This window comes from Chaetodon auriga, chromosome 5, assembly GCF_051107435.1.
Source record: "Chaetodon auriga isolate fChaAug3 chromosome 5, fChaAug3.hap1, whole genome shotgun sequence".
Classification (NCBI taxonomy): domain Eukaryota; kingdom Metazoa; phylum Chordata; class Actinopteri; order Chaetodontiformes; family Chaetodontidae; genus Chaetodon; species Chaetodon auriga.
The window spans coordinates 21,967,103-21,987,117 of record NC_135078.1 but is presented as its reverse complement, the minus strand read 5'-3'; the positions used below and the strand labels follow the sequence as shown (position 1 = coordinate 21,987,117).

Genomic DNA, 20,015 nt, shown 5'->3' with positions numbered 1-20,015 from the left:
TTATTGTTGGAAGACTTTTATTTCAAAGTTTAGTTATAAAAATGTCGTCCCAGGCTTCTCTGTAGGAACAACAATGCTTTTTAAAACGCTGTGTGTCAGGGCTCAAGTATTTTGGGACCATCAGCACACCAGGATGCAATCAAGCATCTGCTTTATACCCCTCTTTACACCCATTACAAGCAGTTCTGAATGAAAATGAGAGAACTGGTGCAACTGCAATAACTTGGGGGGGAAAAAATATTAAAGCAATAACTTCACTTTTGCTTGCAAAAGGACCAGTAACCCCAGTATGACCAGGCCACAAACCTCAGTTCCCTGAGTTAGTAACAAAGAATATCCCAATGGAGGTGACAGCTATCAAAAATAACCTTAAGCTACTATAGGATTTATCTAGAGGGGTGAAATCTATTTCTTAGAAAATACATGAATCGATTGTGCAAGCACTAGTGTGTGTGATCAACGCCTGATTAGAATTTCATTTGTGCAATCTACGAGCAAGGCAACCAATACAAAGAGGTATGTTGTAATCCTAGAAATGGTCATTTATTATGCATTAAAGCTGCATGTGTGTGTTAAAGCTTCATTCAGGGTTCTGCTGCAAGTGATTACGCAGTTTGTTTTTAGCAGATTTAAGCTTTGTTTGCCGATGCGTCTAAATAGAAAACTCTCTGTTTAGGGGCTTACTTTTTGAACCTCCTATTATAGTAAAGTATACCATGCATATCTACGGCCTGTATGCAAGCATACAACCAGATCTGTTATTTAAAACTTAGAAAAATTCAGTTGAAATTGTTATATTCTTATTTTGTTACAGTGCATTCAGGATTATAGCTATATACAATGTTTTTTTTTTTTTGTACAAAAAATGCCAATGCCCATCCCTGGCTTCTTATAAACAAAGTGTACAGGTAGATACATCCTGCAGCAGCGCAGAGGCTCAATCCAATATTGCTTTGTTGTGAAACATGACAACACGGTCATAAAAGACCTGCCAGCACAGTGATTCAGTGTATTCAGATCGTGAATGGCTCCGTTTGTCACGGTAAAGTGTCTCTCAGGAACAAAAGCAAGTATCAGTGTCGTCCTCAGGGAAGCATGTCTCCAACAGTCCTCTTCCCTGTGTGTGTGTGTGTGTGTGTGTGTGTGTGTGTGTGTGTGAGGATGTGTGTCCAGACCGGGATAGCTGCTCAGTGTCTCAGCACCATAAGTGTCCATTGTGAGGTGGACTTTGGGTCTGTCCTTGTGACCTTCAGATGTGAAGTCATTGAGAGCCTTTGTCGATCAACCAGGAAATGTCTCCAGTCCTACAAACCCCAAAGAAAGAGACATGAGACACGTTCACGTGTACGAGTTCATCGGGTCGATAGCTGACGACTCCCCACACGTGGTCAATGTGAGTGAAATGGAAAATAGAAAAAAGCTCATATTTGTCCGTACTTGCCAAGCCGTGCTAACATCCTTCAAATTTTGAGTTTGCATTATTAGAAATGAAAGACATGAGAGACATGAGAGACACTCCAGTCAAAGCAGACCAAAACAGACAGAAATGCATGCGATAACAGAGAAGTAACACAGGAACTGCAGCTGGTGACGCTTCAGTTTACAGGTCCCAGAGTCTCCTGATAATAAGCAAATGTAAGAATGAATAATAATTTCTCTTTTACTGCAGCCTGAACTCTTCGATTCAGCGAACTGCAAAAAATGTATAAGAAAGGACCTTTATCTTAATGCTCCCTCCAAATTTAGCATTTATTAGCAGTAACATTGAATAAACAGTTACTAAATGCTTTCTAACACAGTAAAATATACTATAATGTAGTTGTAAGTAAATATAAGGACATTTTTAAGTGTTGATTAACATATTGGTCAAGAACTTTAACTCCTTTAAAAAAACGTCTTGACAAATACATTAATAAACAAAGTTTTTCAAAACCTGCTTATACATGCTAATGTACTTAAAAGGTGTGTTTAAGTGTTGGCAATTAATCATCGTGTCATTTTGTTGTTCGTACTTCAAAACACTAACAAATGACGGCTTGTTTCTTTATAATTTGTACTAAATACGTTTTTTCCAGGGAACATCCACAGAAATCGTTAAGGAACCTGTAAAATAAAGTGTCACCGTATTAATTCAGCAAAATAAAACAACAGCTGTTGTTATTTTTCTGTGCTCTGACGTGTAGCTTCGATAAGCCAACCAGTTTGGCTCGTGTAATACTCTGCATGTGATCAAAGTCACAAGCTGTGTTTTCTGTCTGAGTGACAATAACATTTGTCATGTTTTTCCTCACAGTAAAATCTGAGAAACCTAAAGAACATAACAGCCATTGTAACCGTGACCAGGTTTAAGTCTGGGAGGGAGACTTACTCCACATCTCGTTTCTTAATCGTCTTTCCGGATCCTAAGACCTCTGCCACTCGGGATACAATGGGATCATAGTTCATGCTGGCAACAGCCACCACCTCCTCGCTCCTATAGATGGACCAGAGGAAGAAACAGTGAGAAACTACTGTTAAATCAGACCAGGAGGCACAATTTAAGACTGGAATCAGCTTGAAAATACAGAGAAGAAAATATAAGATAAAGGGAAATATGAATCCACTTTACAATTTCTGGTTTATTTAAGGTCGTTTTGAAAATTAAACTAAGAATCAATCCATGATATAACTCACCTGGTGTAAAACGCCACAAATCTCAGTTCATCAAGATCTCCTTGTATAATGACATCATCAAATCCGTCACCATAACCTTCACAAACAAAACGATAGACATACATGTGCGTCAACAGGAGGAGGGAAAACTGCCCGATTCAGGCCCAACTCTCAGTCTTTGGTCTTGATTTTTCATTTTCACAGCTAGATGGCAGCGTAGTAACTACACTTGATCTTTCTCATACAGCATGTCTGTATCACGCTGATAAAACATCAGGCCAAGCAAACACTCTTATGCACCTACCTGCATAGCGGATGGTCTTCCCAAACATGGCCGACCAGAAGTAAGGCACAGTTTTGATCTCAGTGGCTCTGCCCATCATGCTGAGAGCTGCCACCCTTCCTGCCGGTGAGGTTGGGAAGCAAAAAGACGTTTACAGGCTCGTCTTTCGATCATCATCACAGGGAATTATAACAGCCTGAGACGATCTAAGGATCGAGCTGTAACACACTCACCGTGAACATGAGCCATCTGCCAGTGAGGGATGTTCACCTTCTTGTTGTTGCGTGGCGGGAAGGGAAAAATCACCACATCTCCTCCAGCAAAGACCCCGTCAGCATTTGTCTGCATCATCTGCATCATCATCCAAATTAAGAGGAGCGAAAGTTGGGAGGCTGAGTCAAATGTAACATCCTTTATAGAATCGTGTTCATGGGATCAGGTTGTAACAGAATGGGCTTCATTAAATACCTTGTTGACTGCGATGAAGCCCTTGGAGTCCATGTGGATGCCGCTCTGTTTCAGGAAGCCTGTTGCAGGAATGCTTCCTGCAGGAGAGGACACACATATAACACTAACCCTAACCCAACACAGGGTGGGGGTTTTGCAGTGACATGTAATCAGTGCAGATGATTAAAGGAAGGTACGTTCGGCATCACCTGCTCCGATGACGCACACGTCCGCCCGCAGGACTTTGCCACTCTTCAGCACCACCTCTTTGAGCTGTGAGACAGGAAGAACAAAAATGTCCAGGCCGGGTACCAAAGGTGCACGAAGACACACTAACAGCGCTCACACTTCTGTTTAGTCTATGAGCTCATGAAAACAACATGGAGATTTCTCTTAAAGCCCCTAAAAACACACACTTTTTTAGTTAGAGCTGTTCAGGTCATTTCACATAAGAGATTATAGAGACTAAACTGTTGAGTTTTGAGTGATTTCAAACACAACCCCCGAGTTTTAATAAACAATAAATTTGGGATGTTTCTTTTCAAACTGTGAGCTCAGTTCCTGACTTCGTCTTTCAATATTTTGGAGAAATACTTCCAGTTTTTTAGGGGCTTTAAAGTTGACACACTCCAAACAAGCTTCTTGTCTTCATCATGGGGGGCGGGGGTGGGGGTGGGGGGGGCAGTGCAGCTGAGCATCATGTCATGCTTTTTCTCTCACTTTCTGAATACCTGTCCATGATGGCCAATCATCTCTGACACCTCGTTCAGCATGTAGAACTTCACCCTGTTTGCCTCAAACAGCTGCAAAGACAAAAACACGCCACAGGCACAGTGACTGTGTGAAAACATCTGCATGTGTCCGCTGGCTAACGAGAGGACTTACTCTCTCTCGTGGTTACTGAGGTATTGACCAGAAAATCGTGGTTTGCATTTTAAGCAGTTTTTTCTCCTCCCCGTAGAGGGTCAGATGATGGTATTCTGCAGGTGCTTCGTGTTCTGAGGAGCCTGATTTCCCAGGAGCGTTCACCCACCTTCATTATGGCTTTGCCTACTTTCTCCCCGAGAGCTTTTTTAAAGGGGACTGACTCGATCCCGATGACAGAGACCGAGTGGGCCTTGTCTGTTAAAGCTGCTGCCACCTCCATGCCTGCCAACACAACACACAGCATGCCGTTAATTTGCGTGGAAGTTAAAGCAAAATGATACAGATGGTGGAAGGAAAAACCTGATTAAATGAGCGGAGATTGATAACAGATGCAGATGCTTCCACACAGGACTCGAGAGGTGAAAATGACGCGAATTCACAATCACCAGGGCTCCTTTATCAAACTGCTGAGAGTAAAATTACTGTTAAAGTAGTGAAAGTTAAAAGTAGAAATCTGTCACTTTTACTCTTATTTGTCCAACGTATTTTCATGGAAAATTACTCTTTAAATGTTAGAGAGCTCCTGAATGATCTGAGAGTTGATCCTGGATGGGTGCAGCACACAAACAGGTGAGCACACACCTTTTGTTTAGAGCAGGCATCTCCAAACTATTCCACAAAGGGCCGTGTGGCTGCAGGTTTTTCCTCCAACCAATCAAGAGCACGAAGTCTGACCAATCAGCTCTCTGAAGACTGAGATCAGCTGATGAAATGAGTCAAGCCTGGTGTGCTGCTGCTTGGTTGGAAAGAAAACCCTCAGCCACTCGGCCCTTTGTGGAATAGTTTGGAGATGCCTGGTTTAGAGTGATTGTACAATTCATTTCTCTGTACATTGTCTGCCAGCAGCAGAATTTCTTTGCTGAGCTACTTTGCACAGAACTGCAGCTAATGATTATTTTCATTATGGACTAATCTGCTGCTGATTAGTCTCTCCATTGATTGGCTGACTGTTTGCCTTGTAAAAATTGTGAAAATATTGAGAAATGTGGTCAAAATTAATCAGAGCCCAAAGCGACACATTCACAATGCTTGTTTTGGGTAAATGTAAGAGTAAATGTTTTCCACCTCTCTGGTATTTTTACCTTAATTTGTCACTTATCTTAATCAGCACATGTGTTTATAATGTGCCTTTTTCTCACCAACAAACGATGTTCCCACAATCACAGCGTTCTTGTTGTTGGCCAGCCTCGCTATGCTGTTGGCGTCCTCAGGCGTCCGGAGGTGAAACACATTCCTGACGTCCTTTCCTTTGTAGTTCATCGGTTTTGGTCTTTCAAGAAGGAAATGGAAATAATTAGATGTCAGGTTATTAATTCATCTCAGCTGTTTGATCATCTTGTTGAATAAAAGTTTTTCCTCACTTGCTTCCTGTAGCAATGAAGAGTTTCCTGTACTCCATCCTCAAGCCATCTTCAAAAGTCACAGATCGTGTTTTCACATCTACGGCCACAGCCTGAAGCAAACATGGCAGAGTCATACAGGTGCACAGACTGGATCGTTGTGGAAATAAAAAGGCAGATCTAACTAATCATTAGCTGTTATTCAATCAGTCCTGACTTCATATTCTGAGGACACCAACTCTCACCTCTTTCTCTGTGAGCAGTTCAATGTCATGGTCCTGCAGGAAGTCCATGGAGCGCAGTCTCAGCTGCTCTGCTGTGCTGTCTAAGGACTAAGGGTCGACAAGTCAGTGCATGCGAGCACATCAGTGAAAAAATGAAATCAGCAAAAATCCCTGCAAACTTTGGAGTCTGGACAACTGCAAACAGCCAATTAATGATCATGTTGTCCGAGCTTGCCGGTGGCCGAGTTATGACTCTTCACTTCAGCACAAGTCACTTTCTTTAAATCTTTGTTGCAGTGAAGTGTAGCTGCTCCCCAGAGAGCTCCTGTTTTAGCACCACTGACCAAAGCAGCACCTCTGCAGTCTGTTATGTAACCTGCTCAGTCAGTTCTGTCTCAGTTCACGTGGTCACGGTCTGTGTACAAACCTTACTCAGTTTAGGCCTGTCATATGGAGGATGTCTGTCCATGGTGCACATGACAATGCGGTCTGTGAAGCCCTCTTGCCTCAGTGTTTCTGCACACACCAGACCTGCTGGACCTGCAGAGACGTTCACCATAAAAGAGGAAAATAAGGAAGGAGGGTCTCTTAGAAATCAGTCGAATACAGATGGATCCTTGCAAACCACACTGACCTGAGCCAATGATGAGAACATGGCTGAAGCCTGTGCTGGAGTTAATGACTGCTGAGCATCGGGCCATGGGCTTTGACCTTTTCTGTGACTGAAGAGCCTGAAAACGTTTGAAAACAACAAAAAGATCTCACATCAATCAGGTGGTTCGTTAGTTCTTCTGCATAAATTCTCCACATTCTTCTTCTTACCTGCTTGTTTGCGCGAATGATCACCTTGTCCTTTTCAACTCTGACCTGGAGCAAACAGACATGAGCGATGTGTACACTTTCTGATGGTGCTTAGAGACATGATAAGGCAGGGAATGTGTTAAGAGACAGCACCGGCGGGGAAGGTCACCTGGAAGGTCGGCAGGCTGTCCAGCCCTGGGAAGTCCTCGATGTCCCCTGTTGCAATGTTGAAACAGGCGCCGTGCCAGGGACAGCGCACGTGTCCTTTTGACAGCACACCTGGAATGACAGGACATGGCAAGAATGTCAAGTGTGTGATAACACATATGAATAAAAGTCACGCCTGGAAACATATCGGTCACCTTTGACCAGCGGTGCTCCGTAGTGTGGACACTTGTGGGCCATGGCTGAGAACTCCCCGTGTTCTTTGATCAACAAAGCTCTGCCGCTCCCCAGGTCAACCTCTCGCATCCTGTCAAACACACAAAAACATGTGTGTATTCTTAACTGTTTCATGATTTACTCCTTCAAGGCAACAAACACAAAAGGCGCTTTTCATTTCCTTACTGTCCGTTTTCCAGATCTTTAACATGACAGACGGAGGCCTCCACGTAGTCCCGTGGTTTGTGGTAGAGGGGGAGCGGGGTGGAGTCGTCATCAGAGCCGTGGCCCAGGGCCCCGTTAGGTCTGCAGTCAGCAAAGGGACTCGCTTTGCCATTAGGCGACAGCCCGTCCATCTCTTTTTCTTTTTCCAGGAGAGAGAGTTCCACTTTAACTTCAACTGCACGACAGAGACATGCCTCACTTAGAAAGTGTCTGAGAATGCAGCAGTAAAATGATGCTGTGAAGGTTATTAATGCTACCAATCATCAACGGATTGCTCGATTGTTCCTTTGTTTCTGTCCTCTGTTATCTTATCACTATCCTTCTCCATTGCTGTGGAGGAGTTTTTTGCCTTTCGGCTAAGAGAGACGTCTATACCTATGGGACAAACTGGGTCTGACGTCTCCATCACTGAAACAAACGAAAGCAGGTGAAGGGAGAGCAACAACCTTGTTTACCTTCCAGTGGGCAGCATAACCACAGGCATCATTCAATCCATGCATTATACTGTTAAAAACACACCACGCTCGGGACGTGCAGAGCACCGAAGCCTTCCTCTGCAGAGCCAAACATGCTTTCAAACTGTTGTTATTCATACCACATTTACCAGTGATATAATATGGAAAATCCACACAAAAAAATGGAAAATAAATAATTAAATCACACATTCCTCTCCATACCCCTCAATCTGTCTATACCTAAATTAGCTGACTAAGCTGGAAAATATGATTTTGACAGGATAATAACGTCTTAAATAAGAGACATAAACACAAAAAATCCCATTTCAGTACAGCTGAAACTGGCTGGGTTTTGTGTACATTTTCAGCTTAACTGCTTACCCGAAGAGATAATTAAGAAAACAGATTGCAGCATATTTATGTCTTTTGGGAGACATTCAGTTTTCTTTGATGACATGTGATGCGCTGCTGCTGGCTTTATATTTCTGAACATTAAGAAACGGTTGTGTAACTCCTTTTTGCACTGCAGCAGGCTTTATCTGTTCGGCTGGAAAAATGTGCTGATCATCCGGTTCTTACACAGTAATCTGGCTGGAATTTTCTCCTGCTGAGCAAGTCTTAATTAAAATCAATGGAAAATCATAGTAGTGAGTGCAATCGCAGGAGAAAAGAAAGAGAGAGCTTTCCACAGCTGAAGAGAATCTCTGGATGTCTGCTGCTAAATCACCACACTGACGCTTCGTTTGAGGAGCACTGAAAGTTTATCTGGGTTAGAAGGAGCACTGGAGAATTTTCTGTACCGTTTTAGAGCTTTAAGACATTTTATTTTGTCGTGAGTGAGCGCAGGGTGTTTAGATCCTCCTGCATAATTTCACAATATTCGTAACCTTTCTGTTTTTCTCCACATGTTGATGCAAATGAAGATGGCAGTGTTTTTGTCCACGAGCTCCTCCAACTCCCTCCCTCGTAGATCATGCAGTGGTGCCAATTTACTCCCACTTAGACTTTAATACATAACTATATATTTAGTGTACATTCAGTGGGAGTTAGCTTCATTTATACTTCACACTTCAATTTTGGGTGTCAGAATAAGCCGCTTTTATATTTTTCATGGAAAGTTTAAAATATGAATAGCATATTCGATCAGTCTCATGCTTTCACACTACAGTTTGAACCGACTGTGTAAGTGACTTCAGGCCTGGATCCTGGACGTTTTTGTTAGAGATGTTGGAGGAGCAGTGACTCTCTCCTCAGATACCCGTCGATAGGAAAACCATCACAGCTCGTTCTGATTTCTGCATTATTTTGCTACTTTAATAATGAGGTTATTCATATTAAACGTCTTTGGCCTTTCATTCCTTTAACCTCTTATATTAAACCTATAACTTGGAATCTACCACCACTCAGCAGCCTCTCTTCAACCATTTGACAGACAGCTAGTCCCTCCTCCTCCTCGCTGCACCTCCATGAGATGCACTGAAAAGATGATTTGATCTCAGAGCTGCAAATGAGTTTCTCATGCACTGAAGCATGCCGGCTAATCTCCTAGCCATGCTAACGCTGAAATGGACACACACACACACACACACACACACACACAGAGTGTCATATTTGGATATTCAAGTCTCCGTGTGTAATCCTCTTGACCAAAGATGCCACAGAGAGCAATAAAATTCCTCCTACACGAAACACCGAAACACTGCAGCGCAATCAGAGGAGGCTGGATATGAGAGGACACGTATAACAGGATTTGGAGGCTGTAGGTAGCTTTGAAAATTATTTCAAAACTGAACAAATTGTCCCTAAATCTATTTTTTAAAGAACAAAATCAGAATTTTTCCACAAAATGATAATTGCATATGTAAATAACTGGGTCAGAAACAGTACAATATTCAAAATATGATAGATTCACTGATGCTGTAAAACTGACTGATGGACAGAATATCTTTCCTGTTGTAACAGAATCAATGAATCTTTCTATTATCACTGTATTAAATGCATATTTTTCTGTACCTCCTGTTTGCAGTTACTACACGAACCTCAGCATTCTCCATATTTAACATCAAACATTCATCAGACTGAAACTTTACATTGTTTGAATTTCCAGTTTCAGTGCCTTTTTGACTCGACTTCAGGGGAACATGTTGGTTACCTGGTTTGGGTTTGGAGAAGCATCCTCCCATGGTGGGCCCAGGATTGAGGGACACCCAGGGAGAGAGGGAGGGAGGGGGGAGAGGGAGGTGAGGGAGGTGCGGTCAGATCCTCAAGCTGGGCTGCTTGGTTGGGAGGTAACACAGAACTGTGTGTATGAGAACCTGCAGGTTCAGGCTGGCCATCGCACACATCAGCTCGTCCACATAATCTGCACGGACAGAGGGGGTGACATCGTTAACAACACACACACACACACACACACTCCTCTGTCATGACGAGACCGCCTTCCCACCCCAAAGTCCCTCTGTGAGACACATCCCCTGTGGCGGTCTAAAGACTACGCCCCCCAGAATTCAGAAAATTCAATATTGTAATAAACATGAAAGATAATGAACACATACTGATATTGAAATTGAGTCATAGATTGAACATACTAATAAAACCATCATCAGAGAAGCTTCCTAATGCCCCCCCATGCTAAATCAAATTTGACAGCGCTGCTTGACTGACTGTAAAAAACACATCATCAACATCTCGCTAACGATGTTTAACTAAATGGACACAATGGCTCAAAACCCCATCTGCACTAGCAGCACCTTCAAACACAAGTTCAGAATTATTATTATTATTAGTAAACATTATTATAACAGCCACAATTTAGTAAAATAAGACATTGAAATTGTTAAGTGTAAAATATTTCCATATTATATTATTTACCAGCTCAGGCTAATGTTACATCAGCAGAAATCAGTTCTTCTTCATGGCTCTAAAACAGTAGTTCCCACAGGCAGCACAGCACAGCTTGCTGTGTAGGCTACTGTTTTAGAGCCATGAAGAAGAACTGATTTCCAGGAAAAGATAACAGCCTTTTTGATCCGGATGAAACGACTTTAAAGCTGATGTTTTTTTCTGACATGTGCTTGACGTTACGTAAGTCGCTTGCTGTCTATGGATCTCGGCTACTTGTGCAGTAAAAAGTCTGACAGGTGTCTGCGGGCTAATAAATGCCATTTTATCAGGTAAGTGCACAGACTTGTGTTCTCACTGATAGTAGATCCAGCATCTTAGGCTGTGTCAGTGTACAGGAGGGCCCACCTGTGAAAACTCTGCCCTGTCTGGCAGCGGCACCGGTTTGATCCAATCATCCTCCACAACCCCCTCCCTGCATGGACTTTGTCTCTCTATATGCTACATCACCTGACTCTCTAAAGGCTTTCTGGGAGAAAGCTTCCTCCCAGAAAGCTTGAATCTTATATGTGTAACCCAGGATCACTGAGCAGAGAGACTAGACCTCTCTCCATTTTTCTCTCATGGATGGCCAAGGCGCCTGGTTTTGTATCTTCTTTTTCTTTGAGATTTATTGTCAGTTGGCAAAGGATTGGTTTTGTTTCTCCTTCATGACTTCTACTTCTTCTACTCTGTTAATTACAGCCACACGTAGCCTATACCGCCAACCAGCTGATGGAGACTCATCCAATTTGCATTTTCTTTTTTTTCCCCTTTATAGCAATGTCTCAAAAGTTCACTTTCATTTCGCTTGACAATTCGATGTAAACAAGGCTTATCTCTCCAGCTGCATGCTGCTCTGAAACACATTAAAATCAAGGTTAACCGGAGAGGCCATGCACATGTGGTGCTTATATAACCACATGTTGCTAATCAGTGTGTGGACACCACGGGTGATGTGTCTTAAAGAGCGTCCAAGTCAGCTGCTCACGTGGGGGTCAGTGTCCCGTACATACGGTATATGTCTCCACTCAGAGAACCTGAGTTGCACATGTAGGCGCCCGATCCTGCTGTATAAAGCCCGAAATGCTGTAGTCATGAGAAAGAGGATTTGTAAGATATACAACGTGGCTTGTTTGTTTAGATTCGGCATTTTCAAAGAATTGTTTGCTTTTAAACTGCTTCCAGTTTCAAATTTTAGCTTTTTATTTACAATTTGGCTTTCAGATTGACAAAGCATAATGTGTCCGTATAGTTTTCATGGTCCTGTGTCTGCTAATCAGTCAAAGTCACTGACTGTGTTTGTGTTACTGATGTTGCTCTGAAGTGTCTGAAAGAGTCAGGATTAGACTGCCAAGGAAAACTGGCCAGATTATTTTCTGTGTGTGTGTCTGTGTGTGTGTGTCTATATAACATGTTAGTGCTTGTAAAAAGGAAGCAATTGTGTTAATTAGGAACATTTCCACACACATTGTTACCTTTGTTCATGCATATTGCATGGAAACTGTTAAATATTAACAGCACTCCGACACCTATTAACTTTCTCGTCACACTGCGCTTTAAAGGGAAGCAGGGGCCCCTTGAGTTTCAAAATCCCCCTTGTTTTTTGTTGCCACGTTGCCCTCACATTTCTGCCAGCTCTGGTATTTCACCCACACATACAGTTACTCACAGGCTCACTGGCTGCTATGAATCTGAGCAAGCTGCGGGATGGCAGGTGTATCACCCAACGCGGTGCAATCCATCACCAAATTATCCTTTTGAGGTACAACCAAAAGGACTGCTTGATATTCTGAGCACATCTTAATGTCCCTGAACTTCAGAAAAAAAGTGTGCAGCGTTGAATGGAGCGCTGCTTAGAAAAAGTTCCTGAGGACAAATGAGAAATGGAAAGATCTCCTCTGACTGGCCACAACTCCGCAGCTGAGATAGAGCTGTTCTGTCTAAACTATGCATGTGTTTGCAGAGGGTGAAAGTACAATTACTCAAGTACAATTGTATTGTGCTTATATATTTTAAGGTGCATGTATACTTAACTTGAATATGTCAGAGGAAAACGTTAAACATTTAACTTGACTGTGTTTATTTGACAGCTTTAGATAACAATTTCTTTGCAAATAAGAAAAAAAAAAAAACACATGATGAGCTTGTACATTTTCTACAAATTTAAATCAGTGATTCCTGTCAGTTTTGACACGACACCAGCAGCTGTGACCAAAGAGCCCAAAGACAGCCCAAAGATGTAAAATGATCCAAAATTTAGCAAAAAAAAAAAAAAAAAAAGCAAAGATGATGAGAGTTTAAAAGGTGAATCCAGATTTGTGCAGCAAATCATCTCACCAGCCCTCAGATTTCTCTTGTGACCTGTTGAAGGGTCCAGAGCCCTCAGTTGAAAACCACTGGACTAAACTACCTGACTGTATGTAAAGTAGTTAAAGGAGCTCAACCTCAACCAGCCTAGACAGTAAAACGCTGCTTAGAAATTGATGCATCAATATTCAGAGTCTAATAATGTCACATGTAACACTGTATCTGTCACAGGGGCCTTTGGTGTGTATTCCTGCTCTGTGCATGTGCGCCAGACATTTACATTTTCCTCCATTCAGTCATCGGCCGTGCTAACGCAGCAGAGCCTTTGATGCTGCGTGTTTCCTTAAATACAGAGAGCAACATATCAAATCATTTCCTAAAGAGAGAGCTCATGTAGGAAGACTGTCTCACATGTTGCCCCTTTAATAATTTGTCACCACTGAAATTTTGATGAACAACAAATTGGACGGCAAAGAGCTGCCATCCTGGAGCTCCAGCAAGCCCAAGATATTTTGTGCAAAACTAAAGTAGGTTAAGCAGATTTGGTCCTCACAACATATGACGCAGATCCCACTCGCTCACTGTTGGGCCCGTCCCCAAGCAGTGCTAATAATCCTGCCTGCAAACAAGCTGTCAGTTTCACTCACTTCCCTACAAATGTAATACCTGTTACTGGAATGTTTGAGGGGAGAATTAGCAAAATGCAGCTCCTAGCTGGTGGTGTGGAGGCTGATCTATAAACTGACTGTGAGTGAAAAAAAAAAAAAAAAGCAGGAATGTTGAGCGCTAAAGTGGCTGCGCTCCGATGGTCACATCCATCATTCGAAACTTATTCTACAACAGCAAACGGTGATGCTGTTGCTCTGCAAAGACTCATCAAAAGGGACATCAGACAGAATTAACCCCTCCTCCAAGCCAGCTACAAACCTGATCCTCACCAATAAAACGCCAACAGCAGAGGAACAGATGCTCTGACTTCCATATGCAGTAAAAACTGTTAATCACACGTCACTTCACAGGGTTTATTGACCCTGGACTTGCAGCACCTGAATAACAGAGGAGCCGCTGGTTCAGTGGCTCATTCACCTGCAACAATCCTAACTGGCGGCCTCTGTTTTATTCACACACTCGCTTGACAGGTATGTTAGCCTGTGGTTAACGATTAGGGCTCTCTGATCCTCAGCTGATAAAGGACAACAGCTCACAACAAAGTGCACTCTTAATATTTGACCACACCTCTTTCCCTCACTCACAGGTTTGCACGTTCTCCTGGTTTGTGAAATAACAAGATAAGCCCGAGGAATCGTCCCCTGATTGCGTAAACCAACTGTTGAGCAAAAGCGCTCTCTCACCGGGTTCTTAGTGGTTATCTGTTTTGTTTACCGTCAGCTCGAGGACGCATTCGATGTGAGGGACAAGTGGGTGAATCTTTCATCTTTATAGTATCTTTATAGGTGAAGCAGACAAGATTCAGGCAATGTTTGATGTTAGATTTGTGCACCTTCATCAGCTGAGTGATGCAAAATGCCAAGAAGCTTTTAATTGATTTCTATTAGCTCCATTGCCTTCGTATCTTTACTATAAAAGAATAAAGTTGGATTAACTACAATCCCCAGCTCTAGTATGTGACACAGTCAGATGTTATGAGCAAGTTCAGTCACACCGTTCTTGACCAAGTTTGTACAGATTTTTTGTTTTGTTTGCTTCCAGATAAATTGTAATGGTAATTTCCATGTTTCAGGTAAGATCATAAGGTCCCAGACAGTCTCTACAGTGTGCTTACTGTGTGAATATTAAAGCTGAAAACAAGGAAAATAATGTCTAAAGTCTGACCCATGATTTTGCCATTAACAGGCGATAAAGGGCATATAGTTAAGCTTTTAATGGAATCAGAAACAAACTGTTTAATAAGCAAACTGATTAATACAAAGATGCCACGTGGCTCTAGAAAACAAAGATCACACCGTCAATCAGCATTGTAAACTCTTGCTTTACTTCATCCAGTCTTTCCTTTAAAAAGTGGACCCAAACGTTACATTCTATATCTCTTATTCTTCCATGAAGCTGAAGCGGGTTAACAAAAGCACCACCGACATCTATCAGGTCATTTTGCGGCTGCTTTGAGCGATAACCTCTCCATGATGTCATGGAAAACTAGAATTGTGGTTTACAGAGGGGTGTACACCCCCACAGAGGAGCTGTGCGTCCATACAACAATTCTGCTATTGACCAGTTTCTCAGCATGCTCACACGCAAACAAATACACACACACACACGCACACCCGCACGCACACACACACGCACACACACACACACACACACACACACATAGACATAAGGAGATATCAAAATCAATAGAAACAAATAAAATGTGAGATGTACTGTGTGACTTGCTGAACTATTAAAACCGTGCGCTGTAGATGAGTGTCTGAGCTTTATTTTACATGTTTGTAGCAGAACTGATCCATAAGTCAAAATCTATGTGCTGCAGCTCTGTGTTTCTGCTATACTTCAGTTGTATATACTGCACCACAGTACATGGTTCCCCAGGAAAGATCTGGACCAGAGAGCAAACAACTTCCACAGAAGTACTCTATGTGCCCATAGTGTCAAATACAGGCAGAATCCACTTGAAGAAATAGAGCATCACATCAGACTGGAGCTAATAAAACTGAGCTATGATTGCCTGACTGTAAAAGGAATAAATGAGCTTACCAGTGTGCATGGAGCAGGTGCACTGAGATCCTGTCAAACTCCCTGGTGCTCAGCTTCCCCTGCGGAGCACGGAAGCATATTAGCACACGAGTCTCCTCAACAGTCCTGTCCCTCTCCGGGATTGGCTCTGTCCACTGGAGTATTCCCGGTCTGTGCGTCCCTCTCTACCCTCCTCCGCTCTCCTCTTCTGCCTCTTGATGCAGCAGAGGCTCTAGAGAGTGTGTGTGAGTGTGTGTGTGCCTTGCCGCTCACAGAGCCCCCCTCCAGCGGCAGACTGAGCTGACCGGTCGTGGGAGTTGCTCTCCTCTCTTTCCCTGGCCGAGCCTGCAAATGCAGCACAGAAGACCTTTGCCAGTTTCTCAGCTGTATGCAGTATTGATGGAGTTGCTGAGGGGATGCTAACACAGCATGAATTCTCACCGTTCCCTGCTCTCGTCCTCCCACCCCTCCTCTCTCTTTCCCAAACACACACACACACACGCACACACACACACACACACACACACACACACACACACACACATGCACACACACTCTCTCCTACAGGCTGCTTGCTTTTCTATTCAGACCCTTTCAGCCTTGCCTTCAGATGTCAAAGACCTGACTTGCCAGTTAAGCCTGATCAAACACTTGCTGCCCTCCCCACTGCACTGCCTGGTCTGACTGCCCACTTATCACACTGCCTCCTTAATGTGCATGCATTGTGCTGCATGTCTGCGCTGCTGCAGGAGTATCTGCTGTTGCTAAAACTTACCTATTTATACTGACCACCAGGACACATTGGAAAAAACTACTCCTCAGATTGCTGCAAACAGCTCTTACAGTATGTGTGCGATACACTTCTTTCAGTGTGTGCAGCAGAGGGAGAAAGAGTGAAAGTGCAGTTGGTGCAGTAAATCCCAGTTTCAGTCAGGGGGGTAGGGTGGAGCAGGATTAAAAAGGTATACTGAGTCTTATAGAAATGAGCTCCCAAGATATTTCCATTTCCAGGAACTACACCTCCCCTTTAAGTAACTGCTGGGACAAGGTCATTCACCTGATAATCTCAGGTTCATTTCTATGGAAACAACGACGGCACTGACACAGGATGATGATCAGGATGCAGCATTAACAACCCTGAGACAGAAAATGAAAAATGAGACTGATCGGACAAAAGAGATTTTCACTGTTTTCCTGCAGCAGCGTGCTGACAGCTGACACGTGCACATGTGCTCCAGTGTGAGTGTGTTTGTGTTGCTCTCTGCGTGTGTTCAAGCACATGTAAAAGCTTGTTTGAGTGGAAGCCAGGGGTCGGCTGTGTGCACATGAACAACAAGATGACTGATCAGATTCCCTGGGAGTGGGCTGCGTTACATCACCAATACATCACTCAGTTTAATTGAATTACAGGAGGGTACTCTCTACTGCAGGGGCCAGAGGGAGCTGCAGCATCCAAAAACCCAGATTAAGAGAGGCGAGAAAAGTGAGTGAATCATTCATAAGCTAAAATATCAAATCATAGCCTGCCAAGATATTAATGTCAGCTGTTATTAGGGTGGATTCGACCTGATGGTTTATTAGATCTGCACAGACTGGTGCTTCAGCAAATGTTAAACACAGTCTAGACACAGTTTGATGTCACACAAACTGACCTCAAGCTCTTCTGTATTATTTTGTGATTTGTTGTGACAACCAAGAAACTAACAGAAATATCCAAATCAGTGCTAATCATCACAACAAACAGCAGCACAGCGAAGCCAAATAGTGCATAAAGGACTAAGAGGAGCCGGCGGTGCCAAGTCCCTCCCAAAACGCAGGGTAACACAGAGGAGCTGCAGCACTGGAATGCAACTATTCACTCCTGCCCTGCCAGTGGGCTCAGAGACCCTCTGCACCACGAATGTTGGACATTTTAATGCTGCTCAGGCTTCCTGTTATTAAGACACTGGCCCGTACATGGGGCTGGAGAGAAGCTATTTACTGTTCATCTTTATGTACGTCTTCTAGGGACTTTACATTTAGGTTACTGTTGATTTTGTTATATTTTACACTGAATGTACTCAGAAACTGATTTTGTCTCACATCTGTACTCATTAAATTAAAAGACCCAGCAATCAATTAGAGAGTCACTGACCTGTAAATTGGACGCTGCACCACCGTAGATGTACAAGTTCGCTAGTTTTGATTTAAAATCAAGAGGTTATTATTCTCATTCAAAGAAAAGTATAATATGCAGCATGTCCACTGGTAAATACACTTTCTCTCCTGTTTGTCCTCTGTAGACTTTAAAGGAATAAAAAGTACTGCAGCTGCTTTTTATCGGACTTTAATAGTTTGTGTCTCTCTATCAACCAGAAACTGAGATTACAGGAAAATGTTTGAAACTTTCAGTAACAATTTGACTTAGAAATTAACAAATTAACAACCATGTAGTCTTCATGTTCCTGCAGTCAGATTCATTATCTCATCACTTAAGTCCACAGGCTGACAGTCCTTCTTATGGAGAACACGAATGTGCAGGTGACACATCTGACAGTCTATAACACCTCTGTCTTCAGGTAGTGCTTTGTCCTGTGCTTCACCTGAGGGCTGTTTGGCACACTTGGTGGTCTCTGGTCGAAGTCCCCCATGCACACAGCGACAAAGAAGAGAGTCCCTCCGATGACCAGAGCCAAACCTCCGAACCATCCGGAGAACATGGCCTCTCCATACTCCCAGCGTGGCATCACATCAGGAAAACCCTCATCCCAGAATTCCACCACTGTTGTGTACGCCACAATAGAGACAGGAGCCAGAGTGGTGAGCCCCGACACCCAGGACAGCACCCCGCCGAGGATGAGGAACCGCCTCTTCAGCTCAGGCTGCCCCATGCACACCTCAACCCCCTCCAGTCCTGGGAAGACGGCCAGCAGGGCTAAACCTCCAGTGCCTATAGACACCGACATGAGCACCCTGGAGATCTGCAGGTCCATCGGCAGTCCCAGGATGGACTCGTAGGCCTTGCACTGAATCCCCACCTCTTCGGTGTAGAGGCAGGTGTGCCACAGTCCAGAGAACCAGTTCTCCACTTCGTTCAGGTCGGAGTTCATTGTCTTCCACAGCGGAAGGAAGGTGGTGATCAGAGAAGTGACCAAACCTCCAAACGTCACAAAGAGTGCAGTTCTTTGCATGATTTTAGTTGTTAGAAAAACCATATTTTCCTCTGCTGTGCTGTGATTCCTGCTCAAGTGTGAAGGTCTACGTAACAGGTCCCAGATCCAGAATGGCTCTGTAGCCCGTCCCACCTGTGGAGGTAGCGGAACCACCCGGCCCAGCCCACTCATTCAGCCTCCTTAATAAAATGCACCTGAAAAGTGAGAGATTATCCAGGACTGCGGCATGACAACAGACACACTGTGTTGTTTCAGTGTTCAATATCATCACGGTGAACAATGAACTCTGTTTTTACATGAAACCAGATATGTCCAGTGGGATTCTGGGCTGTGTGTGCGCACAAGTGGACTTAAATGAATGAAACATGAGCAAACTGGAGGTGGTTGAAACACACATGAAAGAAGTAAAAGCTAAACACACGACCATGATGTTTCTTCACGGCGGTGAAATTCACTCCATCTTTCAAAGTTTTCATTATTTCAGATTAATTGTTTTACTGATCTCACTGATGAGACTTGGGCATAATTTCAGTTAAGACATTTACACTCTCAGCAGCTCGAAAGAGGAGCTTTTGATTTGCCAAGTGTCTCAAGTATCTGGACTATGAATAGCACTTTGTGCTCACTGCAACGGTACTTACAACAGAGTCCAAACGAGTCCAGCACTTTGTGAATTCCACAGAGGGTCTTCACAGATCCTGCAGTGCAACTGGCAGCTAACAGAAAATCCAATCTAGAGCTTCAGCGTTTAGGTCAACCTTTTTTAATCAATCCCATTAACAAAATTAAGGTAGAACTTCAAAATAAAAGGCCTCAATCATTCCCAAAGCACAGCATTATCTTACAGCCTGTCCGTTTTATTCAAGTCATATTTAATATAGAGTGTTTAGGGTTGGCCTGAATGTCGTGACTACTGTAAAAGTATTTTAAAAAGAATGTATGACGTTGCAAATTACACAATTAAAAATCTTTGTGAGTCCAAATCCTCGCAGAAGCTGAAAGAGCTCACCCTCTCAAACCAAAGAGCATTGTCTGACCTTATCATCCGCAGATCTGTGGAAACTGAAACCTCTGAAGGACGTAGCTGATTTGATGAAAGGTCAAGACTTTAACCTTTTTTCAGTATTACAATGGCTTTAGTTTATGGCAGGGGTCTGCGTAGGAATTTCAGATATGTGCTGGTATTCAATATAAAAACATTTGTATAATCCAGTGTAATTATAAAGAAACAACATCAGTTCTGA

The 20,015-nt window shown here is 43.2% G+C and overlaps 2 protein-coding genes across 4 annotated transcripts; both read right to left on the bottom strand.

Moving 5' to 3' along the window:
• Position 1: 1 nt before the first annotated feature.
• Positions 2–15,916, bottom strand: aifm3 (AIF family member 3). 3 transcript variants are annotated; one of them, XM_076729951.1, is made up of 21 exons: positions 15,641–15,862; positions 9,888–10,097; positions 7,242–7,455; positions 7,037–7,146; positions 6,844–6,953; positions 6,696–6,740; positions 6,508–6,604; positions 6,301–6,413; positions 5,895–5,981; positions 5,671–5,762; positions 5,449–5,579; positions 4,416–4,531; positions 4,114–4,185; positions 3,592–3,655; positions 3,404–3,480; positions 3,169–3,286; positions 2,957–3,055; positions 2,674–2,749; positions 2,369–2,473; positions 1,438–1,458; positions 2–1,304 (listed from the first exon to the last, which is right to left on the bottom strand). In XM_076729951.1, exons 2-21 carry the CDS (start codon positions 9,916–9,918, stop codon positions 1,262–1,264), a joined length of 1,821 nt encoding a protein of 606 aa, XP_076586066.1. In that variant the 5' UTR covers positions 9,919–10,097; positions 15,641–15,862; the 3' UTR covers positions 2–1,261. The 3 variants fall into 3 exon arrangements, with proteins under 3 accessions (XP_076586066.1, XP_076586069.1, XP_076586068.1); XM_076729954.1 differs by lacking the exon at positions 15,641–15,862 and having other exon boundaries at positions 7,242–7,419; positions 9,888–10,044; XM_076729953.1 differs by lacking the exon at positions 1,438–1,458 and having other exon boundaries at positions 9–1,304; positions 15,641–15,916.
• Positions 15,917–18,156: 2,240 nt separating this feature from the next.
• On the bottom strand, positions 18,157–18,813 carry cldn26 (claudin 26). Its single transcript, XM_076729855.1, has one exon. The coding sequence runs from the start codon at positions 18,811–18,813 to the stop codon at positions 18,157–18,159; it is 657 nt and encodes a 218-aa protein (XP_076585970.1).
• Positions 18,814–20,015: the final 1,202 nt, after the last annotated feature.

Bases quoted from the DNA above. Each gene is read 5' to 3' on its own strand.
- aifm3 (XM_076729951.1), bottom strand. From the start codon at position 9,918: ATGGGAGGATGCTTCTCCAAACCCAAACCAG. The intron at 3,656-4,113 runs GTATTCAGAAAG...CCTGTCTCACAG, and splicing joins TGATTGGCCATCATGGACAG to CTCAAAGAGGTGGTGCTGAA. The intron at 3,287-3,403 runs GTATTTAATGAA...ATGATGATGCAG, and splicing joins GCTTCATCGCAGTCAACAAG to ATGATGCAGACAAATGCTGA.
- cldn26 (XM_076729855.1), bottom strand. From the start codon at position 18,813: ATGGTTTTTCTAACAACTAAAATCATGCAAAGAACTGCACTCTTTGTG.